At 39.0% G+C, this 25,334-nt stretch overlaps 2 protein-coding genes across 2 annotated transcripts in view; one reads left to right on the top strand and one right to left on the bottom strand.

Moving 5' to 3' along the window:
- The window catches only part of LOC133646102 (dimethyladenosine transferase 1, mitochondrial-like), a 41,394-nt gene extending 31,176 nt beyond the window's left edge, over positions 1-10,218 (bottom strand). Inside the window, exon 1 of the mRNA XM_062041110.1 lies at positions 10,121-10,218. The gene's annotated coding sequence lies outside the window, so the exon portion shown is untranslated. The remainder of the gene's footprint in view (positions 1-10,120) is intronic.
- On the top strand, positions 3,121-7,503 carry LOC133646101 (claudin-20-like). Its single transcript, XM_062041109.1, has 2 exons — positions 3,121-3,343; positions 3,864-7,503. The coding sequence occupies exon 2, from the start codon at positions 4,018-4,020 to the stop codon at positions 4,741-4,743; it is 726 nt and encodes a 241-aa protein (XP_061897093.1). The 5' UTR covers positions 3,121-3,343; positions 3,864-4,017; the 3' UTR covers positions 4,744-7,503.
- Positions 10,219-25,334: the final 15,116 nt, after the last annotated feature.

The raw sequence follows: 25,334 nt of genomic DNA, 5'->3' as shown, positions 1-25,334 counted from the left end.
AATCATCCGTTTGCGCTGAGCTTTATGGCACAACATATCACACTTTCGTGACTTTGCAACCACACAGCAGTGTTATTTTTTTTTAGCCCAATGGTGGGTCATTTTGCAGCCATACTCCACGAAAAAAAACACACAAAACATAGACTTAGTCACCAAAGTGTGGATGCTTTGTTTGGGCACTTGATTCTGCAGAATGATATGTGGGCAGACGGACAAGTTTATTACGCGCACTGTTAGAATACAAACAGAATACATAAACCAGGGAAACGCAGTGATTTGATTTTGTTAAAAACTGAATAAAAGTGGAGGGCATGAAAACCCAAGTACCAAGTAATATATAGCCTGGCAACAAAACTTGTCATTTACTATTTAAATAATTTGTATTAGAAGTGTGTTGCCCAAAATCTAGCCTTAATGCTGGAATTTAGATAGTTTAAAAGTGTCTTTAGTAAGCCCCACTGGGAACATGACATAGTGTTTTTAGCTTTAATGCTAATGAACTAGAATGCTAACATTACAGTCACATTTTCACAGCAACACCATGCTAGGTTAGCCTATTTGCTAAAAACAAAACAAAAAACAACAACACTTATAGCTCTCACGTGTGTAGTTGACTGACAAGATAGACAGATCTTTGCTCAATTATGTTTTAATATTTAGCGGGCCGGATTAAAGGGACCAGCGGGCTGGATGTGGCCAGCGGGCCGTAGTTTGCCCATCCGTGCTATAATGTCATCACGTCCACTGGGAAGGACATTTTTCCTTCATATCGTAATGAAAACACTGAATATAGAAAAATGCTTTGTCTTTTTATTAGGGCTGTCAAACGATTAAAATATCTAATTGCAATGATCATAGTTTGTTCATCTTTAATTCAAAATTAATCGCGATAATCGCAAATAAACATAATTTTTCGACGTTAATAAATGCACCCATATACAGATAATTTTCAAGTTTTTATTACCATGTCTGGACAATTAGTTTGCTTTAATGAAATGCTTTTTTTTTTTTTTAAAAAAACAGCTCAACACAAAAAGGACATGAACACACTTTTAATGAGAACAAAAAAATCACCTGCAGTACGTTGGTGTCTTGCCAAAGTTTGTATTTTGTTGGAATAAGTAGTGTGTATTCCTGCTGTAGAAGCAATTGCATTCAGAAGAGGATCTACACCATGTTTAGTTACCCGTTTCCCACAATAATAACACAAAATGTGGATAGTTGATAGAAAAGTGCTATATAAATCTAATCCATTATTATTATTATTGTTACGATCATGGTTTGATTGTCAAATATGTTTGGTAATGTAAAATATGATACTTATACCTGAATAAATGCTTCTGATATTCTGTACATTACATGTTGTAGAAGTTATTCATATTTGTTCTGCCGCATGACAATGTCTTTTTAAACTTATTTTCTTTTTATTAATAATGTGTGATATTCAGTCTAATAAACACTCTGTAATCGCGGACTATCAACCAGAGCATGTTATAAAATAATATACAATTGATTTCAATCTGCCACAAAATGTCCCCAAAATGCTTCCATCTGTTGAAAAGCTCTATGGAGATGATGATTTCATTTTCCAGCATGATCTGGCACCTGCCCACAATGCCAAAACCACCAGTAACTGGTGTACTGACCATGGCATTACTGTCCTCGATTGGCCTGCCAACTCCCCTGACCTGAACCCCATAGAGAATTTGTGGGGTATTGTGAAGAAGAAGCTGAAAGACACCAGACCCAATAATGCAAATGAGCTAAAGGCCGCTATTGAAGCATCCTGGGCATCCATAACACCTCAGCAATGCCACAGGCTGATTGCCTCCATGCCACACCACATTGATGCAGTAATCCGTGCAAAAGAATTCCCAACCAAGTACTGAGTGCATTAATTGACATTTTCAAATGTTTGATTTTGTTTTGCTGTTATAAATCTTTTTTTTTTACTTGGTCTGAGGAAATATTCAAATTTTTTGAGAGAGGATTTTTCAGTTTTCTTAAGCTGTATGCCATAATCAGCAATATTAAAATAATAAAAGGCTTGCAATATTTCAGTTGATGTGTAATGAATCCAGAATGTATGACATTTTCATGTTTGTAGTTGCATTACAAAAAATAAAGGACTTTATCACAATATTCAAATTTTCTGAGACAGTCCTGTATATATATATATATATATATATATATATATATATATATATATATATATATATATATATATATATATATATATATATATATATATATATATATATATATATATATATATAGGGACAAGCTGTAGAAAATGGATGGATGGATATTTATATATATATATATATATATATATATATATATATATATATATATATATATATATATATATATATGTATATATATATATATATATATATATATATATATATATATAATGTATATATATATATATATATATATATATATATATATATATATATATATATATATATATATATATATATATATATATATATATATATACACACATATATATACATATATACTTACAAATACATGTTTGAATTGCAATTTCATTGTTTGCAATTTTTTAGATTGCATTATTTTTGTTGCATCTTCATTTTTTGATTGGTTGCATAAAATTACAAAAATGTATTTCCATGACAGAACTCTTCTCTTTGATACAGATGACAGAATTTTCTCACAGTTGGAGCTTATATTGCCATTATATTATCTTTTTTTTTTATATAATAGGGGACCCGTAAAGCTATGTTTTTGCTGAATTTGGTCATTGTGTGGAAGGAAGTGATTTATTCATGAAAAAATAGGCAGCTATGTTTTATTACTTTAAGTAAATAACATGCATATTAATTTAATACCACAATAAGCTGGTTAAACTTTTAAAGATGTCCAATTTATGTATAGTTTGACAAGCAAACAATGTTTGATTGTCAGTTGTTGACAGGCGGCATGCGCAGTTGGGAGCGTTCTGTTGCTTTCCAAGTAGCGGAGGTAGTGAGGCAGGCACACACACATGCGCAAGCGCACACACACTGACAGACACGCACACACTAGGGAGTGGAGAGAGTGAGAGGGGGCGATCAAGAGTAGAGAACGCACACACAAGTGCACCGCGGCTCTTCCTCCCACCAGGCTTGGGTCCAGCCTGTGTGGTCTGTCGCGTTGAGATGTGCTCTCCTCCGCGGTTGCTAAGGAGATGGGTGGTTCCAACGGAACCGCGGTCCGGGCTGAATCGTCCCCCTCAACAGCTTGCCATAATTTTGTGTGCAAACCACGTGTGTGTTTACCGGAATCATTGCAAACAACGTGACGCGTCAGCTCTGCAGCAGCAGCAGTCAGGGTAAGCAATTGTTTTATTGGGACGTAAACAAAGGAAAACACCATTAAGAGCTGAGGAGGATTACCTTAATTAGGTAAATACATTTCATGCTGGAATCAGCAGACTGAGAAAGTTACATTCCTGTGACTTGTTACATTTTTTGTATTTTTCCAAATGTGACGGTAGTGTTTTGAAACTGACTTTTTAGTAAAATCTACAAAACCCCTGGGGTGTAAAAGATAGTTAATGAGTGTTACGTTAAGGGCACTGCAGCTTTAAGTCTACATTAGGATTGCGCATAAAATAATAGCACAAAATTATTTCTCCCTCTCCAGTATCAGCTATCGTAATGCACAGGAGACGACACAGAAAATGCACACACGCACAATAACTCTCTTTATTTTGCTTACCTAGGGACAGGCAGAGTCAGCTCTTATTGCTCGCCCTTTGTTTCCAGCCAGTAAAGTGTGTCTGTGTGAGCTGAATGAGGGGTGAAAGCAGCCACTCTGTTCTTTTTCTCATTTGCGTCTCTCTCCTCTAGTCCAGTGGAGTTGCAGCCAAAGAGCTGAGGAACCAAGGATTTGACTGGAAACTGCTAGACGGGTGGACTAACGGAGGGAAGAGACACAGCCGAACAAGCAGGGGTCGGCGAATGCTACCTGCCGAGGACGTCGGCTGAGGCTTGATAACGGAGTATGGCATCAACAGGCATGCAGATATTTGGATTTGTGCTGGCGCTGCTGGGCATCATGGGTGCCATGGTGGCCACTCTGTTGCCCAATTGGAAGGTCAGCGCCGACGTGGGCTCTAACATCATCACAGCCATCTCCCAGATGCAAGGACTGTGGATGGACTGCACGTGGTACAGCACGGGAATGTTCAGCTGCACACTGAAGTACTCCGTGCTTTCACTTCCTGCATATTTGCAGACGGCCCGCACCACCATGGTGCTGTGCTGTGTACTGGCGGCCATGGGCCTTTGCCTTGCATCCCTGGGACTCAAGTGCACGCGCTGGGGAGGAGGGCGGCGGTCCAAGCGGCATGCGGCTATTGCCAGCGGTGGTTGCTTCGTTGCAGCTGGCTTTCTTTGTCTGGTGCCTGCTTCCTGGTTTACGAACGAGGTCATCACAAACTTCCTGGACTCCACTGTGCCCGAGAGCAATAAGTTTGAGCCTGGCGGGGCTGTGTACGTGGCCTTTGTTTCCGCTGGGTTTCTCCTAATGGGGGGGTCCATCTTCTGCATGTCTTGCTCGGGGAAAAGACATGGCCCACAGGACTTGGTCCTGCTCCCCCCGCCTGACAAATTGCTTCTGCAGCAACAGCAGCAACAGCTGCTCCAACAACAAGAACTTCAGCACCAGTATTGCTCTCTCTCCCCTTTAGACAATAAGACTGGCTATAGCCTGCAGGACTATGTGTAGGAAACTAGCTGGCACGAGTGGTAGACTACCGCGGCTTATGCTACAAGAGTAGGTTGTGCTCCACACAGGTGGGGAAAATATGAGAGAGAGAATAACCAGCCACTGCTCTTGCCTTTTTTCCTGTTTTGCAAGCACAAGCAGTGGAGGTAATCCATGAGCAGCACCTTGGAACGAACAGAGCAAAGGTATCAGGAGCTGCACAATCGAAGGGAGCTGCTAACCAAAATGCAAGACATCTTTCATCGGTAAATGACTGGGAGCGTTCCATAAGCAAAGGATTAAGCAAATGAAGATTTTTCCCCCACACCAAAGGTTTAAATCAAAAGAAAAAGCAATCACTTAGGCTGCTATTTACAATCGTTTTGATTCCTCTCAATTAACATCCAACAGAGTAGGTTGAAATCCTTTCATAAATGGCCATATTTTTGTTTGCTGTTCCAGTGACGTCTTGCCACTAAGCATGCTGTGTGGAGCCTGTCTTGTGTGTTAGTAAAGCGGAATGCCCGGTAGAAGTCCGAGACGTAACCAAGCAATATGCCTGTGCCTGAAAAATGATGTAAAGATATTGGTGAGCTGTAAAGTGTTCAATGAGGAGGAGGAGGAGGAGAAGGGGGAGGAGACATGGGCTGCTGGGCAGGCTTTGAGAAAACGCAGACAAACAGATGCCTGCTCTCCTCTCAGCAGGTGTGGGAGACGGGGAGAAACAAACGGCAAAGAAATTGAACCTTTGAGTGGAATGAGCCTATGTGGGCTGTTGTCTTATTGCCATCTAGGCAGAAACACCCTGTCAGTGAACTGCCCATTCCAGCCCATATAACCATTCTAGACACACATGCACCAGTGCCCTGTCACACATGCACACGCTCACGCCTACGTATGAGTTTGTGTGTCCTTTTAGAAAATAAATGCTTGCTTTTTTGCATGTGTTTTGCCCCAGCCATCCTGCTCCACAGCCCCATGGAAACCAAATTATTGTCTGAGAGCTGGCGCTTGTCAGCCAAGTGATTTGTTTATGACGGGACGTCTTTTCTTGTCTCTTCCCATTGTGTCCATAAGCTTCAATCAGAGCCTGTGTGCACACTACTTAGCCTAATCTCCCTCTTTATTAGCCAGTATGAAGAGGCAGCAACCATGTACATTTTTTTAAGAATGCCCAAACACATTTAGTCGTACAAACATGAAGCCTCCTGCGCCGTGGTCGCCGGGCTCGCTACGTGGCAGGTAGCTAAAAAAGGTTTGAGTCATTCTCTATAAGTGACTTGTTTTCCAAGCATGTCAACATTGGATCTGCACCTGCAGAAGCTCTCAATGTCCAAAATAGGAGCCACTTGACTGCTGCTTTTCTTACCTAGCTGTCACCATACACTCTCCTGCTTCCGTCACATGTCACATGGTTGTGGCTGCTGACAGGGGAACGCTGATGCATGTTGAAAGCATGACCTCCCACATACACACAAAAATCCCACCTCCTCAAATGTCAGGGGCACTGTTGCTTTTTCAATCATTCCTGTTGTAGTGTGAGTCGAGTCTTTTTGAAAGGACGAGGGAGGTGTGGGGGAAGGAATATTGGATTTGTGATTGAGACAGGCTGTGATGCAAATGACCGCACACTTCCCTCCTTCTCTCTCATTAACCCACAGCTTCCTGTGGGGGGAGCAGATAGCTAAGCCCAGCTTGCCACCTGCAGGCCGATGCTGGCACACCACAAGGCATCACTGTGAGCATCATCTCCAGTCTTGGCAGCCCTCAGGGGCCAGGTTTCTATACACCATCTTGTCCCAGCATATCCAACAGAGCCTGCCTGCTGACAAAAACTCAGTGCCCAGGCACCAGAACCAATGCAATAAACAAAAAGGCTAAGAATGTGCCATGTCATCTACTAATACTGACATTTTTGTGTTTTAAGAATGTGCCAAATACTGTAGTTTCATGATAACACATTTTATTACTATCTTGACTCCTCTGTCTTTATTTTTTTACCGTGTTGTTTGTACATGAATTGTACATTAGCAAATGTTTTATGGAGTTGTTCTGCCAGACTAAGTCTCAAGTCGACTAGATGCTTGTGTGCAGTCGTAGGCAGCTTTCGAGGGTTATTTCCAATCCTCTTTATTCCTGATTTCCCTAAAGCACAGTGAGATTCACTAAGTCTGAGTGCAGAGAGGACTTGAGGGTGGTATTTTCAAAATTTATTTCAGGAATATTTAAAACTCTGTGGCAACTGTACACAAGTGTCTAGGTGTTCATTAATGCTAAGGGACTTGGAATTTCCTCAGAATGTTTCAATAGAAGATACAATACCCTGACCATGCCATATCTTCTTTATAAGAAGAATACTCAAATGCACCTTTTTTGTGTTACTATTTTGGGACTAGTTTGTTTCAAATGGTTGAGCATTTCAAGCTCCCTGCACCAGTACAAATACAACACAAGTGGCACTCTGGAAAAGGAAAAAGGAAATGATGTCTGACTGACCGCGCCAGCAGGGAGTTGTGAACAAGCGGTTCCTCTTTTTTGTGTCTGTGTAGCTTGATATCAGCACGCAATTTCATTAGCTTAGAAATGGGCTGAGTGCAAAGTTGTTCTAAGAGTTACAAATGTGAATAGGAAATGTACCAAGATAGTATGTTTTTGATAAACTGCAGCTTATTTTTGTGGATGCTTTAGCACTTCTTATTTTGCCAGAGCATATTTGTGATGATGAGCAGCTCACAAGTTCTGATACAGTTGTCTCAATGTGCTTGTGCAAGTAGTTCTATTTTCTACCAATAAAATTATTTTATGAAAACAACATGTCTGCTGGGTGTGTGTCACGTGTATGGATAGTAAGTGTTACCTTTCCTGCCAAATGTACAAAATGTTGTGTGGTAATGGCTGTGCCTAATGCAGCCGAGCTGCTCTTACGCAGCACCCGGGGGAGGAGCGGCATCAGTTTGACTGTATGCATCCATAAAACATCGCCATGTGCAAATGGGTTTTGAAGAAGGATTTCTTCTCTTAATGTCGCGCCCAAGCTCACCCAGCCATTCCTCACCGAGATGACAGCATGAATAATAACCTTCCTGGGAGTTAAAGGGAACTGGACTCAGGAGATTAATTTTTTATTTGTGTGAAGCCATTTGGGATGCTTTAAAAATAACTTTATTATCACAATAATATAAATAAATATGAGTTGGGAAAAGATGGTTGGGTCAAGTTTAATGACAATATTGTGTGTGGCCCCAAGTGTTATTGTGCCCTTTATCTTCTTTTTACATACACACTGTAACTCTACACTTGTTAAACGTAATAGATGCCATATATCACGTACAACTACGTAACATTAGGGAGGACGCAAATGTTAGCAGCACTAGCATAACTAATTGAGCTTTAGTGTTCACATTTTTTACAACATGACTGACTGGCGGACAGTATGCGAAGCTTTAGCCTTTGTTTTAAGATGTGTTGCAAAGCCTGCTTTTCAAAAAAGCTGTCCTCATTTAGTGTGCGTGTACATGGGACGGGCTCATCTAGCTAGGAGTGGGTCAGAGTCAGTTTCACTGCCATGGCTGCTTTTGAAGGTTCTTAACAAAAACAAAACAAATCTCTTTCTCGTTAAAGGGGAACTATGATTCTAAATTACATTCAACAAACTTCCTTGTGGTATAAATAAATAATGGATATGATTTTGTGTCAAACTTGTATAAATCTTTCATATTTTTAAAACATTTTTTGAGTCTATCTGCAAGCGGTTTCTTTGCAGAGGTGATCCCAGATTGCGATTGTAAACCCTCAACACCTCACCCTCCAAAGGTATCTAAATGTATCTTTTGAAAATGTACAGTTTTAAGTATACATCTTGAAGACAAACATCACAGTTATTTTTTTCTCCAGTCATGGTCGAAAATAAACTTAATTAACATTTCTCTCATACACTTCTCTCATCTGCTGATGACATATTTCAAGTTTTTTTTTAAGTTACACATTAATTACTTTCTGTAGTAATTAATTACATTTATCAAGGAGTAATTCCATTAGTAATCAAATGACTTCTTTGGTTAAGTGACGAGTAACTAATTATTTACTTTTTTAAAGTAATTTTCAGAACACTGGTAGTAAGAGTAATGTGGTGTTGAGTTTAAACTAAACACTTTGAACGTTTTGTTAGATATAGAACAGGTGGGAGAGCATAAAATGGGAAGGAAAATACAGTATGAAAGTTCCAGCATCATATTTAGCAAAGGGCGGAGGCATCCCGACACATGTCCAAGAATGACCACATATGTACATCCGTCAATCTTTGATGTCGCAAATGACCCAGTGCTAAAAAAAACCCAGTGGTCAAAAGCAACCAAAAATTAGTGCAAGCTCACGCTCAAATGCATGAACCTTATGGTTTGACACGTTTGCATTGTTAAACACAATAATCCATTATTGTAACATTTCTAAGCCAGAAAAGATTAAATGTATCATAGGTCCACCTAAAAAACTTTTAAAAGCAACTGTTTAAGCGCGTCTCCTTTCAAAGTGGGGCTAAAAACGATAGGGGATGATGGATTTTTCTCACTTTTGATAGTCAAAAGCCATATCTAAAGACACATTACTGCTATAACAAAAATAAAGAGTCAATTTTGCATAGCAGGGGACCGTTAAAGTAAACATACCAACATGCTAAAGTACCAATCATTTTAAAAAGTGATGAAAAATACTGCAATCCTGCAAATCAGAGCCGGACCCCCATCAAACTGGGAGGCAATTCCTGAAACAAACATGGAATATTCACGGCTCTCTCACGTTCTCCATCTCTTTCTGGTTATGCAACAAGAGTGCAGATCAAATAGCTGCTCCTCTCGTGGGGGAAACACTAATAAGATCTGCTCCTCTGTGTATTTAACCTACATTCTCCATCAAAGACTCCCACCCTGAGTTACCGCTATGACAGATCTGAACGTGAACTTAAGACAAAGGGGGTGGTGGGCGCTCGACAACTCCAGGCAGGGGTTAATCTCGCAAGGGCTCTTTTTTTGAACTTGCCCTTCAAGTCACATTTACGGATATCTTTATTTGCCTTCTTGATATACAAATAATCTTCCAGATATCATGCTGAGAGGCAGAAAAAGTGGAACATAATGAGGCGAGAACTGCTTACTCCACTAGTCATGCTGGCAAAGATGAGAAAAGACATCAGTGCAGGTCTCCTAAGATCCATTTACCATCACGCCGATATCTAAAATGCAGAGGGAATCTAACTTGCCCTTGTGTGTCGCTGCACTTAATCTGCTGCTTTTGTTTTGGCCAGCCATTACGCTTGTGAATGATCATACTGAAGATATAATGTTCTCATCAATGTACTGAGAGAGAGAGAGACAGAGAGAGAGAATAAAGGAGAGAGAATGACCTTCCTTTGTTTGGAGCTGCTCTTCTCCCCTGTCTCAGCAAAGCTGGGGAACCAAGGCAGCGACCTTGGCGCACTGTAAACTGCTGAGGAAGGCAGTAAAAGCTACGGGGATGACAAAGGGACTACGTGTAAGAAAACAATACATGGTGACAGTTCAAAAGGAGACACTTTAATATTTCAGCTTGGATTACGGGGTGAGATGTGTGGCAGGGAGGATTTAGGCCCTGTCCACATGGGAGCGCTAGTGAGTTTAAATAGTCACGTCTAGACCAATGGTTCTCAAACAATTTTCACCAAGCACCACCTCAGAAAAAACTTCGCTCTCCAAGGACCACCATAACGACCAACATTAAAATACAGTAGCGTAGTGGGCCCAAGTATTCATTCAAAACAAGGCAGAGGTTTTATTTAACAAGTATATTCATCATGTTTGGCCACTGTATCATTGCACAAAGTTTAAATATAGGATAATAAAACACTACACTTTAATCAAGTGATTCTTTGACATATCACTAGATGGAGCCCATGTACCACCAAGGGTACATGTACCACTGTTTGAGAATCACTGGTCTATACGATAAAGATTACTTAGTGAAAATGATAGAATACATACAGTATGTCACATCTGCTATCGATGTGGCGATGAAAACAGACACAGGGATAGCCACTGCACAAACGAAAACTATAGAAGAAAAAACACCCACCAGCTACTGCTTCCCCCCAAAATCTTCTGGTGGCCCAACAGGATTGACACCATGATGGGTTTCAAATAATCCGATATGAGCGATGGTTTGCGTGTCTCTGCTACAAGTCAAGATGATTGAGGACAACAAGGTTTTGTTGCAATTTGAGGTGTCTTACAATATTCAATTATTCAACGATATGATTCAGAGAAGTCTAATTTGACTATCAACCACGCAGTTGAATCTTCAGACATAAAACCCCCCTCCTGTTTCTGTGGGAGGGGGGCGAGCTAAAAACATGAGGCCTCCATGTACGGTGGGTGTGTTGGGAGGATGTTAATAAATGAGGGATAGGAGGCCGGTCGAGATGCGCCACCGTCAAACACGGAGCTCGTCGTGCCACCCCCTTGGTTCAGAGGTGTCACTTCGACAAGTTCCCTTAGTGCTCCAATTTTGGCAATCGTAATGATCCTACCACAGGTTCACAAATGGTAACCTTGTTACGACTAGTGCTGCAACGATTCATTGATTAAATCGATTAATTTGATTATAAAAAGCTTTGATTTATACTCTGTTGCTTTAATTAATCGTTCTTGAGTATAACTACAATATCCAAAACCAGTGAAGTTGGCACGTTGTGTAATTCGTAAATAAAAACAGAATACAATGATTTGCGAATCCTTTTTAACTTATATTCAATTGAATACACTGCAAAGACAAGATATTTCATGTTCGGACAGAGAAACTTAAGTTTTTTTGCAAATAATCATTAACTTAGAATTTAATGGCAGCAACACATTGCAAAAAAAGTTGGCACAGGGGCAATTTTACCACTGTGTTACATCGCCTTTCCTTCTAACAACACTCAGTAAACGTTTGGGAACTGAGGAGACCAATTTTTGAAGCTTTTCAGGTGGAAATTTTTCCCATTATTGGTTGATGTACAACTTAAAATGTTCAACAGTCCTGGGTCTACGTTGTTGTATTTTACGCTTCATAATGTACGACACATTTTCAAGACGTTGCTTGGATGGCAACATACAAAACCCAAAACCAGTAAGTTGGCACGTTGTGTAAATGGTAAATAAAAACAGAATACAATGATTTGCAAATCTTTTTCAATCTATATTCAATTGAATAGACTGCAAAGACAAGATATTTAACATTCAAACTGGAAAACTTTTTTATTTTTTGCAAATATTAGCTCATTTGGAATTTGACGCCTGCAACATGTTTAAAAAAACACAGCGGCTCATTGGGAACAGGTGGGTGCTAGGATTGGGTATAAAAGCAGCTTCCATGAAATGCTCAGTCATTCACAAACAAGGATGGGGCGAGCGTCACCACTTTGTAAACAAATGTGTGAGCAAATTGTCGAACAGTCTAAGAACAACATTTCTCAACGAACTATTGCAAGGAATTTAGGGATTTCACTATCTACGGTCCGTAATATCCTCAAAAGGTTCAGAGAATCTGGAGAAATCACTACATGTAAGCGATGATATTACGGACCTTCGATCCCTCAGGCGGTAAAGCGACATCAATGTGTAAAGGATATCACCACATGGGCTCAGGAACACTTCAGAAAAACACTGTCAGTAACTACAGTTGGTCGCTACATCTGTAAGTGCAAGTTAAAACTCTACTATGAAAAGCCAAAGCCATTTATTCAACAACACCCAGAAACGCCGCTGGCTTCGCTGGGCCCAAGCTCATCAAAGATCTATGATACTGATGCAAAGTGGAAAAGTGTTCTGTGGTCTGACAAGTCCACATTTCAAATTGTTTTTGGAAACTGTGGACGTCGCATCCTCCGGAACAAAGAGGAAAAGAACCATCCGGACTGTTATAGGAGCAAAGTTCAAAAACCAGCATCTGTGATGGTATGGTGGTGTATTAATGCCCAGGGCATGGGTAACTTATACATCTGTGAAGGCACCACTAATGCTGAAAGGTACATACAGGTTTTGGAGCAACATATGTTGCCATCCAAGCAACGTTACCATGGACGCCCCTGCTTATTTCAGCAAGACAATGCCAAGCCACGTGTTACATCAACGTGGCTTCATAGTAAAAGAGTGTGGGTACTAGACTGGCTTGCCTATAGTCCAGACCTGTCTCCCATTGAAAATGTGTGGCGTAATATGAAGACTAAAATAACACAACGGAGACCCCGGACTGTTGAACAACTTAAGCTGTACATCAAGCAAGAATGGGAAATAATTCCACCTGAAAAGCTTCAAAAATTGGTCTCCTCAGTTCCCAAACATTTACTTAGTGTTGTTAAAAGGAAAGGCCATGTAACACAGTGGTAAAAATGCCCCTGTGCCAACTTTTTTGCAATGTGTTGCTGCCATTAAATTCTAAATTAATGATTATTTGCAAAAAAAACAACAAGTTTTTCAGTTCGAACGTTAAATATCTTGTCTTTACAGTGTATTCAATTGAATATAAGTTGAAAAGTATTTGCAAATCATTGTATTTTGTTTTTAATTACGATTTACACACCGTGCCAACTTCACTGGTTTTGGGTTGTGTATGTTGCTTCAAAACCTGCATGTACCTTTCAGCATTAATGGTGCCTTCACAAATGTGTAAGTTACCAATGCCTTTGGCACTAATACACCACCATACCATCACAGATGCTGGCTTTTAAACTTTGCGCCTATAACAATCCGGATCTTTTTTTTTCTCGTTGGTCCGTAGGACACGACGTCCACATTTTCCAAAAACAATTTGAAATGTGGACTCGCCAGACCACAGAACACTTTTCCAATTTGCAGCAGTCCATCTTAGATGAGCTTGGGCCCAGCAAAGCCGGCGACGTTTCTGGGTGTTGTTGATAAATGGCTTTCGCTTTGCATAGTAGAGTTTTAACTTGCACAAACAGATGTAAGTGCAACAAACTGTAGTTACTGACAGTGGTTTTCTGAAGTGTTTCTGAGCCCATGTGGTGATATCCTTTATACACTTTTTGATGCAGTACCACCTTGCCACTTACATGCAGTGATTTCTCCAGATTCTCTGAATCTTTTGATGATATTACCGACCGTAGATGGAAAAATCCCTAAATTCCTTGCAATAGCTCGTTGAGAAATGTTGTTTTTAGACTGTTCGACAATTTGCTCACGCATTTGTTCACAAAGTAGTGACCCTCGCCCCATCCTTGTTTGTGACTGAGCATTTCATGGAAGTTGCTTTTATGCCCAATCATGGCACCCACCTGTTCCCAATTAGCCTGTTCGCCTGTGGGATGTTCCAAATAAGTGTTTGATGAGCATTCCTCAAATTTCTCAGTCTTTTTTGCCACTTGTGCCAGCTTTTTTGAAACATGTTGCAGGCATAAAATTCCAAATGAGCTAATACTTGCAAAAAATAACAAAGTTTACCAGTTCGAACATTACATATCTTGTCTTTGCAGTCTATTAAATTGAATATAGGTGTTGTAAGAATTAAGTGTAATGTGTTTTTATTTACGATTTACACAACGTACCAACTTCACTGGTTTTGGGTTTTGTACTACAAATTGATAAACCCTGGACCGCATTAAGGGACCATAAGTTTAAATAGTTAAATGTACAGTAATTTCCACACGACCGCTGCAACAGAGCCCACATAAAAGTGATGGTGTGTAGGTGCTGTTCGATGTGAGGCGGCGAACAGCTGAGAGTTTATTTGTTATCAATGCACACAAATTAAAAATGTAATTTCAATGTTTGTGTGCATCTACTAACAAAAAAGAATGAAGGTTATTTCTCAGACCACAGGGCACATCGGATTATAAGGTTCACTGCACTGTTTTTTTTTCTTCTTTTTTTTCCTACATTTAAAACACTTCCTTGTGGTCTACATAGCATAACATAATGGTGATTCTTTGGTCAAAATTTCGCATAAATTATGTTTTACAGACCATCTTCAAGCCGCTTTCTGACCGTCTCTTCAGGATGCGCCGTTTTGTGAGCAGTCTTATTTACGTGGTTCCATTTCCACATCGCCTTCTCACCGTCATCTTTGTTGTACCGTTAGTTTTTAGTGCTTCCATAGCGAGTCTACTGACAGATATAAGTTAGAACTGTTAACTACTATATTAGAAATGGCAGCAGCGGTGAATAAATTCCCCACAACGAAAGGATAGAAAAAAAGAAGGAGCTCATTGACTACAGCGTGGGCTACAATGGCGGATGCGCACAATTTTTCAGGACATATGCAGATCCCGAATACACAACAGCAGGAACCAATAGGTAAGACAAGTTGGTTTTGCATAATAGGTTAAAACAAAAACGCCAGATAATATGTCACCTAATAGGTGCAATTTGGGACCCTTATACACACCATAATAATAATATCCGTATGTTGAAGCACAGCACATCTAAATACAGTAGCCGTAATAGACCTCACTAAACCATCCAATCTCTATCGTGTTTAATTATTTATCTGAGTGTTTCAGCCTTTTTCTTTGAGGTGGAAAATATTGCAAATGAGATCTTTGTTTTGTTTTCTTCCATTAACAACTGTATTCCTTGTATATGTTTCTTTTAATAACTTTTGGAGAGTCAGATAATCATTGAGTTGTTATTCTTTTTTCTACATCCTGTAGCAGCTACATCTGCATCTATTTGACGTTACTGACACATAGTGGCCAGTGTATAGTACTACACATCATCACAATCTGTTTATTTGTAGGGATCACTATTAGCTGTGCTTTCAGAAAAATAAAATGCCACCTAGACAACAATCGGGCAAAATTTAACATCAGATTAGACTACGAAAATCAATATCCCTAGTTACAATTATGCTACAAGCAACAACTACAGCACAAACACAGCTTTATTGTCCAACGTTGTGTGCGGGTTTCTCTTTTGTGCTAAAGGTTATGTGACGTTGATGGGGCAGCAATGTTATTGTTCTCAAAAAGTTGAGGTTTGCTTGCCCAAATGATATCGACAAGACGGCGGTGTCAGATGTCCCAATTCTTGAACATGTATAATTGCAGAGCACCCAGTAAAGCCATGTGGTTGAAAAGGCCGTCACGGTACAATACTTCACCATTCCAACCTAAAAAATGTTCCAGTGTGTACAAGGACTGAATGACCAGGCAAAGCTAATGCAATGAAAAATACTGATGTTCTGTTTACATCATCATTAATGCGATTTGATTATAGTACAGAACATAAAATGGAATTGTAAAGGACTACTTGTAATAAAAAAAAACAAGGCACAGAATGGCTGACAAATGTTTTGAGCTAAAACATAACAAATTGGACTAAATAGAAATGGAGACAATTACATTAACCTACCAAATTGTACTTCAAATGAAATCATTAAATCCCAGTGCATGGAGTTTAAATTGGAGCATTCGAGTTAATAACTTATAGATTAATGGCTCCCATTGTGAAGATTTTTTGGGCCAATTTGTTATCAGTTCGAAGCTGACCATTTTCTGCATGTGTGGGCACAAAAACCCACCTGCATATTCTCATGGCATGCTCACTAACAACATAAAGCTGACTTTGCAGTATGTTTAAAGCTGTGTGTTGATATTATAGTTTTCTGTTTATCTCATTGCATTGCTATTGAGGTGTTAAGTTTCTGTCAATCATCTACAAAACCCAAAACCAGTGAAGTTGGCACGTTGTGTAATTCGTAAATAAAAACAGAATACAATGATTTACAAATCCTTTTCAACTTATATTCAATTGAATACACTGCAAAGACAATATATTTAATGTTCAAACTCAGAAACTAAATTTTTTTTTGCAAATAATCATTAACTTAGAATTTAATGGCAGCTACACATTGCAAAATAGTTGGCACAGGGGCATTTTTACCTTTCCTTTTAACAACACTCAGTAAATGTTTGGCAACTGAGGAGCCCAATTTTTGAAGCTTTTCAGGTGGAATTCTTTCCCATTCTTGCTTGATGTACAGCTTAAGTTGTTCAACAGTCCGGGGTCTCCGTTGTGGTATTTTAGGCTTCATATTGCGCCGCACATTTTCACTGGGAGACAGGTCTGGACTACAAGCAGGTCAGTCGAGTACCCGCACTGTTTTACTATGAAGCCACGCTGTTGTAACACATGGCTTGACCATTGTCTTGCTGAAATAAGCAGGGGCGCCCATGATAACGTTGCTTGGATGGCAACATATGTTGCTCCAAAACCTGTATGTACCTTTCAGCATTAATGGTGCCTTCACAGATGTGTAAGTTACCCATGCCTTGGGCACTAATACACCCCCATACCATCACAAATGCTGGCTTTTGAACTTTGCGCCTATAACAATCCGGATGGTTCTTTTTCTCTTTCGTCCGGAGGACACAACGTCCACAGTTTCCAGTACAATTTGAAATGTGGACTCGTCAAACCACAGAACACTTTTCCACTGTGAATCAGTCCATCTTACATGAGCTCGGGCCTAGGGAAGCTGGCAGCTTTTCTGGGTGTTGTTGATAAATGGCTTTCGCTTTGCATAGGAGAGTTTTAACTTGCACTTACAGATGTAGGGACGAACTGTAGTTACTGACAGTAGTTTTCTGAAGTGTTCCTGAACCCATGAGGTGATATCCTTTACACACTGATGTCGCTTTACCGCCTGAGGGATCGAAGGTCCGTAATATCATCGCTTACATGTAGTGATTTCTCCAGATTCTCTGAACCTTTTGAGGATATTACGGACCGTAAAAGGTGAAATCCCTAAATTCCTTGCAATAGTTTGTTGAGAAATGTTGTTTTTAAACTGTTCGACAATTTGCTCACGCATTTGTTTACAAAGTGGTGACCCTCTCCCCATCCTTGTTTGTGAATGACTGAGCATTTCATGGAAGCTGCTTTTATACCCAAGCATGGCACCCACCTGTTCCTAATTAGCCTGTTCACCTGTGGGATGTTCGAAATTAGTGTTTGATGCGCATTCCTTAACTTTCTCAGTCTTTTTTGCCACTTGTGCCAGCTTTTTTGAAACATGTTGCAGACATTATATCTTGTCTTTGCAGTCTATTCAATTGAATGTAGGTTGAAAAAGATTTGCAAATCATTGTATTCTGTTTTTATTTACCATTTACACAATGTGCCAACTTCACTGGTTTTGGGGTTTGTATATACAGCATCGTGTTGAGCTCAACAATTCAGGTACTGTACTATTGCAGATGATAATCTAACAAACTGCAAACTTGGTAAACCCTCTGCATTCTATTTAAGGCGATACTGTGCAATTATTCTTTACCTTCTATCAGGTCTGAAGCCTCAGGCGTTTATAGCGCTGGCACAAGTCCCTGAAAATAACTTTCACCGATCCTCTTGATACCACGTTTGACCCGCTTTATGAGGCAGGAGGAGGCCGAGATGAATTGTGGTGGCTGAGCAACGTGTGCTGGATGGGTGGTGAGAAAACCGTGCGGCTCCTCTGAATAAATTCTCGCTGTCGCTGTTGAGGCAAAAGCTAGGCCATGTCAGGCCATAGCCGAGGTATCCATCACTCTGCCTGCCATTGCACTATTTCACTACGAAAACACCATCTTAAATGTATGCTATAAAGCTTCTTTAATACTTTGGAACACAAGCAAGAACACCAAAACATAACCAAACTGTATGCATCCTCCCTGGAGAGTCACCAGCTCTAATGGATGTTCAATGCGGCATTAACACATTTAATTTAGGCGCAGCTCATCTGGCCTGTGGTCTCAGCTGATGACTGTGTAAAAGTCAAACATCTGTAGGGCTTTCCTCCTGCGAGGTTGAGTTAGCTGGCTAGTGCAGCCCAATGTGGCCATTACTCAAGAGCAGTCTGAAGATCGGCTCAGACAGACGGCCATCTGCTGAAAGTACGCCTCACTCTCCATCGTGATCCATCTCTGTCATGAAGCAGCCTTTTGGCACTTTGCTGCCGTCAACACAGCTGTGTGGATCATTTTCTGTCTTTTCTTTTACTCTTTTAATTATACCTAACATCATTGTTTTCCAATTTTTATCTCCTACTACTACTTCTGTACTATTACGACTACTACTACTCAGAGGTATAATGAACATGAACACAATGAAGTGATAACCATGTGTAATAAACACTTGGTTATCACTGTTAATTGGTTCCGAGCCTGACCGTGGTAAATACATTTTTGCGAAGCAGTAACAATTAATTATAAATTAAATGCTTTTATAGTCTGAGCATTAAAAAACTGATTATGGCCTGGTTTTTTACATTTTGAGAGCCTTCTAGACATGAAAGACACCCATGCAGTTAACTTTACTCTTGTTTTACAGGATACTGAAACACATGCTCTAATTGGTTAGGTCTCATTTTGTGGGTAATACTACTCTAGTATTGATATTTGTACTTTACTTAGCCATTTCAATGCTAAAACATGCTTAATTTAAATGTGCTATAAAAATAATTGCGATAGAGTTAAGCCACAGACTTTGAAGCGCGATGTGTCGAGGGATGACTGGTATCCAAGGAGAGACATATCCACTGAAGCACTTTCAATTGTTTTATTAACTAGCAATAACAGGCGGTGCTGGTCAGCAACATGCTCTTTAAGTCAGTAATCCCCGTAGACTGCCAATGCTGAGCTAACACTGCTAATGCTGCTCTGAGCGTGTCCTCACTCACTACGTTTCCATGCATTAAATTAGTCTGATTTCTCAAATAGCTCGTTTTTTTTTTGCATTTTCACACCTACATGTGAATTCCAGTGTCCATGCACACTCTCTAATGCGACTATTGGTCATACAATGTGTGCCTCCCGTATCCTGAGGGGCCCTTATTACCTTTTAGCGCGGATAAATGTATTGCTTTTCGGGTTGACCTATGATGTCACACCAGGCAATGCTCTCATCCAATCAAATTGCAGGACAACCAATGAAGAAGAATTGTCAAACAATGCGGCAGTGAGAAACAATTATGCCAAAGTTAATTTCGTTCGGGTATTAAAACTACGACTCGGTCAACAAAAAACGAATAGCCCTATGCAAATCATGCAGTTCGAATATTATAGACGGAGCCGTAACAACTTCCAACTTCGCTCGACATTTGAAGATGCACAAAGAAGGGTAAGTTTTGAATGTAAGCTAACGTTTATTGGCTAAGTAACATGACTTTTATTTGCTGTGTAGTTAAATCAGTGAGGCTGTAAACTCACTGCTAACGTCATAACCATAGACATCTTGTAAGGGTACGCAGCATGGAGCGCTACTGCCTACAGGCGCAGACGAGACGCGGGGCCGCCATCTTGGAGTGGTGATCCGCTCCACTAGTGCAATTCATTTGGCAGGAGCAATGAACTGTCAGCGCATTTAATTCATCTTACTTCACTGAATACCACTGATTTTCACGCGCTTTGTTGTCATACGTGTAGCTATGATAAAGGACACATGTTTTGGCGTGTTTTATTATTCATAGTTTGCTTAACAGTAACATAATATTCTTATATGCTATAAGTGACCAGACGTCCGAGATCAAAACTGGGAATATAATCCCCAGAGAAAGGGGAAAAAAACGGACAGCTATTTTTAAATTGAAGAAACAATATGATTAGGTTATATATACATGTGTATATCCTACATAAACAATGTATGAATACATTAGATATCTATATATCTTATAGACTGTATCTCTGTTGCTGCAGCAGCAGAGAGTTTATTCTGTCTTGACACTTTGTATTGATATTTTGTATTACATTCTTCCCTTAAATGATCATGTTTACAGTGATTGTTATATATGTATTTTTTATGTATGTCGCTTTGGATAAAAGCGTCTGCCAAATACTTAAACATATATAAACACCTGAAAGTCTTTATATCAGCTAAAACCACCAATCTGTTTCACTGGATTCAGAATAAAACCAAATGCTGTCTTACCCAACAATGTTAGTATTTGAATATTGTTACTTGAAGACTTATTCCTGGTTACAATTATACTGTTAAGAAAGTATTGTCTTATATTTTGCCTAAAATGAGAATGCATCATAATCAGTGGCGGCTGGTGAATTTTGTTTTAGGTGGGGCTTAAAGTTTGAAAACCAAACCCCTTTAGGGGCGTCATCCTCCCCCAGAAGATTTCTTTGTGATTTTCACATACAAATATTGAAGATCTTTGCTCCTTCTCAACTCTGTGGTAATGTTATTTTCATAAAATACAACCAATAGTACATTAATGTTAAATATTACTTGTGAAAAGTAATCCCCCGATTCCTATTTTCAACAGTCCGCTCATTTGAGCAGGAAAACGCTGAACACCAGCCCGGCATCTTTGTTTTCTACCTGTCAACTGTCAGTTTAGGCTGCTCGCCGGCTCCTCATCACCACTTCAAGATGCAATTTGCTCGCGTCACAGCAACCAATGCTGCGTCTACTTATAAGATGTCTGTGGTTATAACGTCATTGCAAACACGGCAATCTGTTGCGTCCACTGCAGTTCGCTACCTTATTCATACTTTTTGTCATGTGATTTTTTTTAAGCAGGGTTGCATGAGGTACCTACAAATAACGTTACGTTAGTCAATGTATCACACACAATAACGTAACGTTAGACGGCGGTCAGCAGCACCGCGTATTTTAGCCACCTACAAAAAGACAAACATAGTCAAATAAAGGTCAGTTAAAATGTATACTATATTAAGAATATGTGTACATATTGCATAGGGCCCTGACATCTAAAAAGTACAACTCTGTTCATTGTTATGTTCATGTATTTGTTATGTTTTTCATGTGCACGCACACATCAACACACATACAGTATGAGATGAGATCAATGAGATAAGGTAAGAACAGAATAGAAACTGCTGTGGAACTAGTTACAATGCAATATGCCATGGACATACAATGTTAACACTTTTGTACAAATAAGTACAGTTGCACTTGTTTTTGCAAATGTGTTTATTCTGTAAAGGAATGAGTTAAATGTTTAAATTTGTTTACACTATTAAAATGACTGGTTAATAGTGCTATTATGAATTGCAATGTCAGTACTATTTTTTTTCCTGCTATTTCAAATGCACTTGTTTTAATAAATAAATACAACGTTTTAAAAGCATACACAATCTGTGTAAAAATATTAGTCTGTGGTTAAAAGGACTTGAAAGGACTCGAAACTCAAAATGCATGACTTGTGACTTGACTTGAGACTTTCCAGTCTTGACTTTGGACTTGACTCGGGACTTGCCTGTCTTGACTCGGGACTTGCCTGTCTTGACTCGGGACTTGCCTGTCTTGACTCGGGACTTGACTCGAGACTTGAGGGCAAAGACTTGAGACTTACTTGTGACTTGCAAAGCAATGACTTGGTCCCACCTCTGATATATATACATATACATATACATATATATATATATATATATATATATATATATATATATATATATATATATATATATATATATATATATATATATATATATATATATATACATATATATATATATATATATATATATATATATATATACATATATATATATATATATATATATATATATACATATATATATATATATATATATATATATATATATATACATATATATATATATATATATATATATATATATATATATATGTGTATATATATATATATATATATATATATATATATATATATATATATATATATATATATATACATACATATTAGAGATGCGCGGTTTGCAGCCACAACCGCGGACTCCGCGGATAATCCGCGGGTCGGGCGGATGCATGACGAAAACAATAGATTTTAAATACATTCGGGCGGGTGGCGGTTGAACCATTTCGGAAATATATATACATAGTTAAATGTATAAAGAGAATCCTATGCGTCCCAGCAACAAGTGCCGCAAGTGAGCGCTCCTTCAGCGCAGCAGGGCGCATTTTAGAGGCCAGGCGCTCTCGCCTGAATCCTAGCACTGTAGATGCCATTTTATTCCTGCATAGTGCTAACAAAAAAAAAAAAGTAAGTAGACATACGGTTGGATATGTTAAACGAATTAGTCTACGTTACCTAGGCTATACCAAATAAGCCCATGTCTAACCTATATTGAGTTCGGTCAGCTGAATAATTTTGATGGTTACGTGTTGTTTGGGCGCACTACAATGCAAAGGAATTACGGCAATTGCGTTGTTTATTGTGGCTTTTTTCTCTTCGAGATATACTACTGTGTGTTAATTATTTGGCCTCGCTTTCAAGTGAAGCACATCTCCGATTGGCTACAATGATATTTAGCCTGCTTTGTTTGTCGCGACCGTCTATTTTCATTATAATTCAATTATTATTATTATTTTTTTTTTTAATAGGGATGACATACATATGTTATTGTATAATTTAAGTTTGTGCACGTGATTGACAGCCTAAGGCTTATGAGGCACATTTTTTATTTATTTTTTTATTTCAACTTAAAAACGTATGAGCCTATGCCTACAACATATGTTTATCTTTATTTTCCTGCCTGTCGTTGACAATGGAGATTGTCTGATATTTTGTCATGGCTGCAGATCAATCAATAAAGGTTCATCTTTGTCGCGAAATTGTTCACTGTTTCACTGTGCACCCCGCCCTCGTCCCTATTTGAGCATTATAACGTTAACAAGTCAATATTCATTGAAATACATTCAGAACATTTTTTTTACCTAACGAAAATATAGGCCTAGTCTTTCTAAAACATTTTTTTAACTTCTTAAAAGCATCGTTCTGCTTGCTGCAACTGCGCACACAAAGTGTGAGGAACGCACTCCTGATCTGAGGGCATTGGCAACAATAGACAACTTCCTTCCCGCACTGTGCGATTCAAGAACTCCTTCATTCCACACTCCATCCAGCTGTATAATCACTCGCCATACAGCAATAGATGACATCTGCCTATTACCTGACACCTGACATGTTAGCTACTTCTCTTTGTTTATAATGTCTATTTTCTATTTCCTGCTGGACCTACTCTCCATTTTATGCTGCTGCTGTCATATAGACTGTATATACTGTAATATTGTACATGGTCATTGGTTTATATTGTATATATGTTATATACATAATATAATATATCTGTATATAAATTACTCTGTACACATATTATGTATATATTCGTATACATGTTTGATTTTTTTATAGCTATATTAGTCTATTTATACCTGCATTGTCCTTTCCATCATTGTAACTGAGCTACTGTGTTGAACAATTTCCCTTGTGGATCATTAAAGTTTGTCTAAGTCTAAGTCTAAGTCTATAGCCAACACTTTCTTAATGGAAATGACAATAATATTATAATAATGATAAATAATATTATCACGCATTAATATCTCTTAGCGTGGCCAAGAGATATTCATGCGCATTCAATGTCTCTGCTGCATTGGATCAGTCTCCTGTCTTTAACAGGCAAAAGCTTCTAACCTCACTAATGCCTTGCATCGTCTATATTAGATATATAACAACGGGCCGGTGGCGGGTGGGTGTGGTTTTCCGCGCATCTCTAATATATATATATATATATATATATATATATATATATATATATATATATATATATATATAATATATATATATATATATATATATATATATATATATATATATATATATATATATATATATATATATATATATACATATGTGTGTATGTATATATACAGTCGTGGTCAAAAGTTTACATACACTTGTAAAGAACATAATGTCATGGCTGTCTTGAGTTTCCAATAAGTCAGGACTTTGGGAAAGTCATTGTAAAACCTTAATTCTAGCCCGATTTAGCCATTCCTTTACCACTTTTGACGTGTGTTTGGGGTCATTGTCCTGTTGGAACTCTCAACTGCGCCCAAGACCCAACCTCTGGGCTGATGATTTTAGGTTGTCCTGAAGAATTTGGAGGTAATCCTCCTTTTTCATTGTCCCAATTACTCTCTGTAAAGCACCAGTTCCATTGGCAGCAAAACAGGCCCAGAGCATAATACTACCACCACCATGCTTGACGATAAGCATGGTGTTCCTGGGATTAAAGGCCTCACCTTTTCTCCTCCAAACATATTAAACGTATAATACTATCATCTTCTTCTTACCACTTAAAAAAAATCCAGAGGACATGACCTCTGTGTCCTCAATGGTAGTTACGGAGTCCCCCAAGGCAGTATATTGGGGCATTTACTGTTCCTAATATACATAAACGACTTGTCATCGGCATGCGACTGTGAATTGTTCTTGTTTGCGGATGACTCTGCCTTGCTGGTATCAGACAGGGACAAGTCACAAGTGGAGAAAATCCTCAGTGCTGAACTCTGTAGAACATGCACCTGGCTCGCTGACGACAAGCTATCCATACACTTGGGTAAAACGGAATCCATCCTATTTGGGTCCCACATCAACCTTAAGAAAGTCAATGACTTCACTATGAAAGTGGGTGACATTGTTATCACCAGGAAAGATGAGGTCACCTACCTAGGTTCCATTCTAGAGGCTAATCTTTCCTGTGATAAAATGTCAACCAAGGCAATCAAAAAGGTCAACCAACGAACGAGATTTCTCTACAGAATCTCCTCTCTGGTCAACAAAAGCACCATGAGGATTCTGGCGGGAACTCTCGT

The sequence above is a fragment of the Entelurus aequoreus genome, linkage group LG03 (assembly GCF_033978785.1).
Source record: "Entelurus aequoreus isolate RoL-2023_Sb linkage group LG03, RoL_Eaeq_v1.1, whole genome shotgun sequence".
Taxonomy (NCBI): domain Eukaryota; kingdom Metazoa; phylum Chordata; class Actinopteri; order Syngnathiformes; family Syngnathidae; genus Entelurus; species Entelurus aequoreus.
Note: the sequence above shows the minus strand (reverse complement) of the source record. Positions and strands in the feature narration are given on the sequence as shown.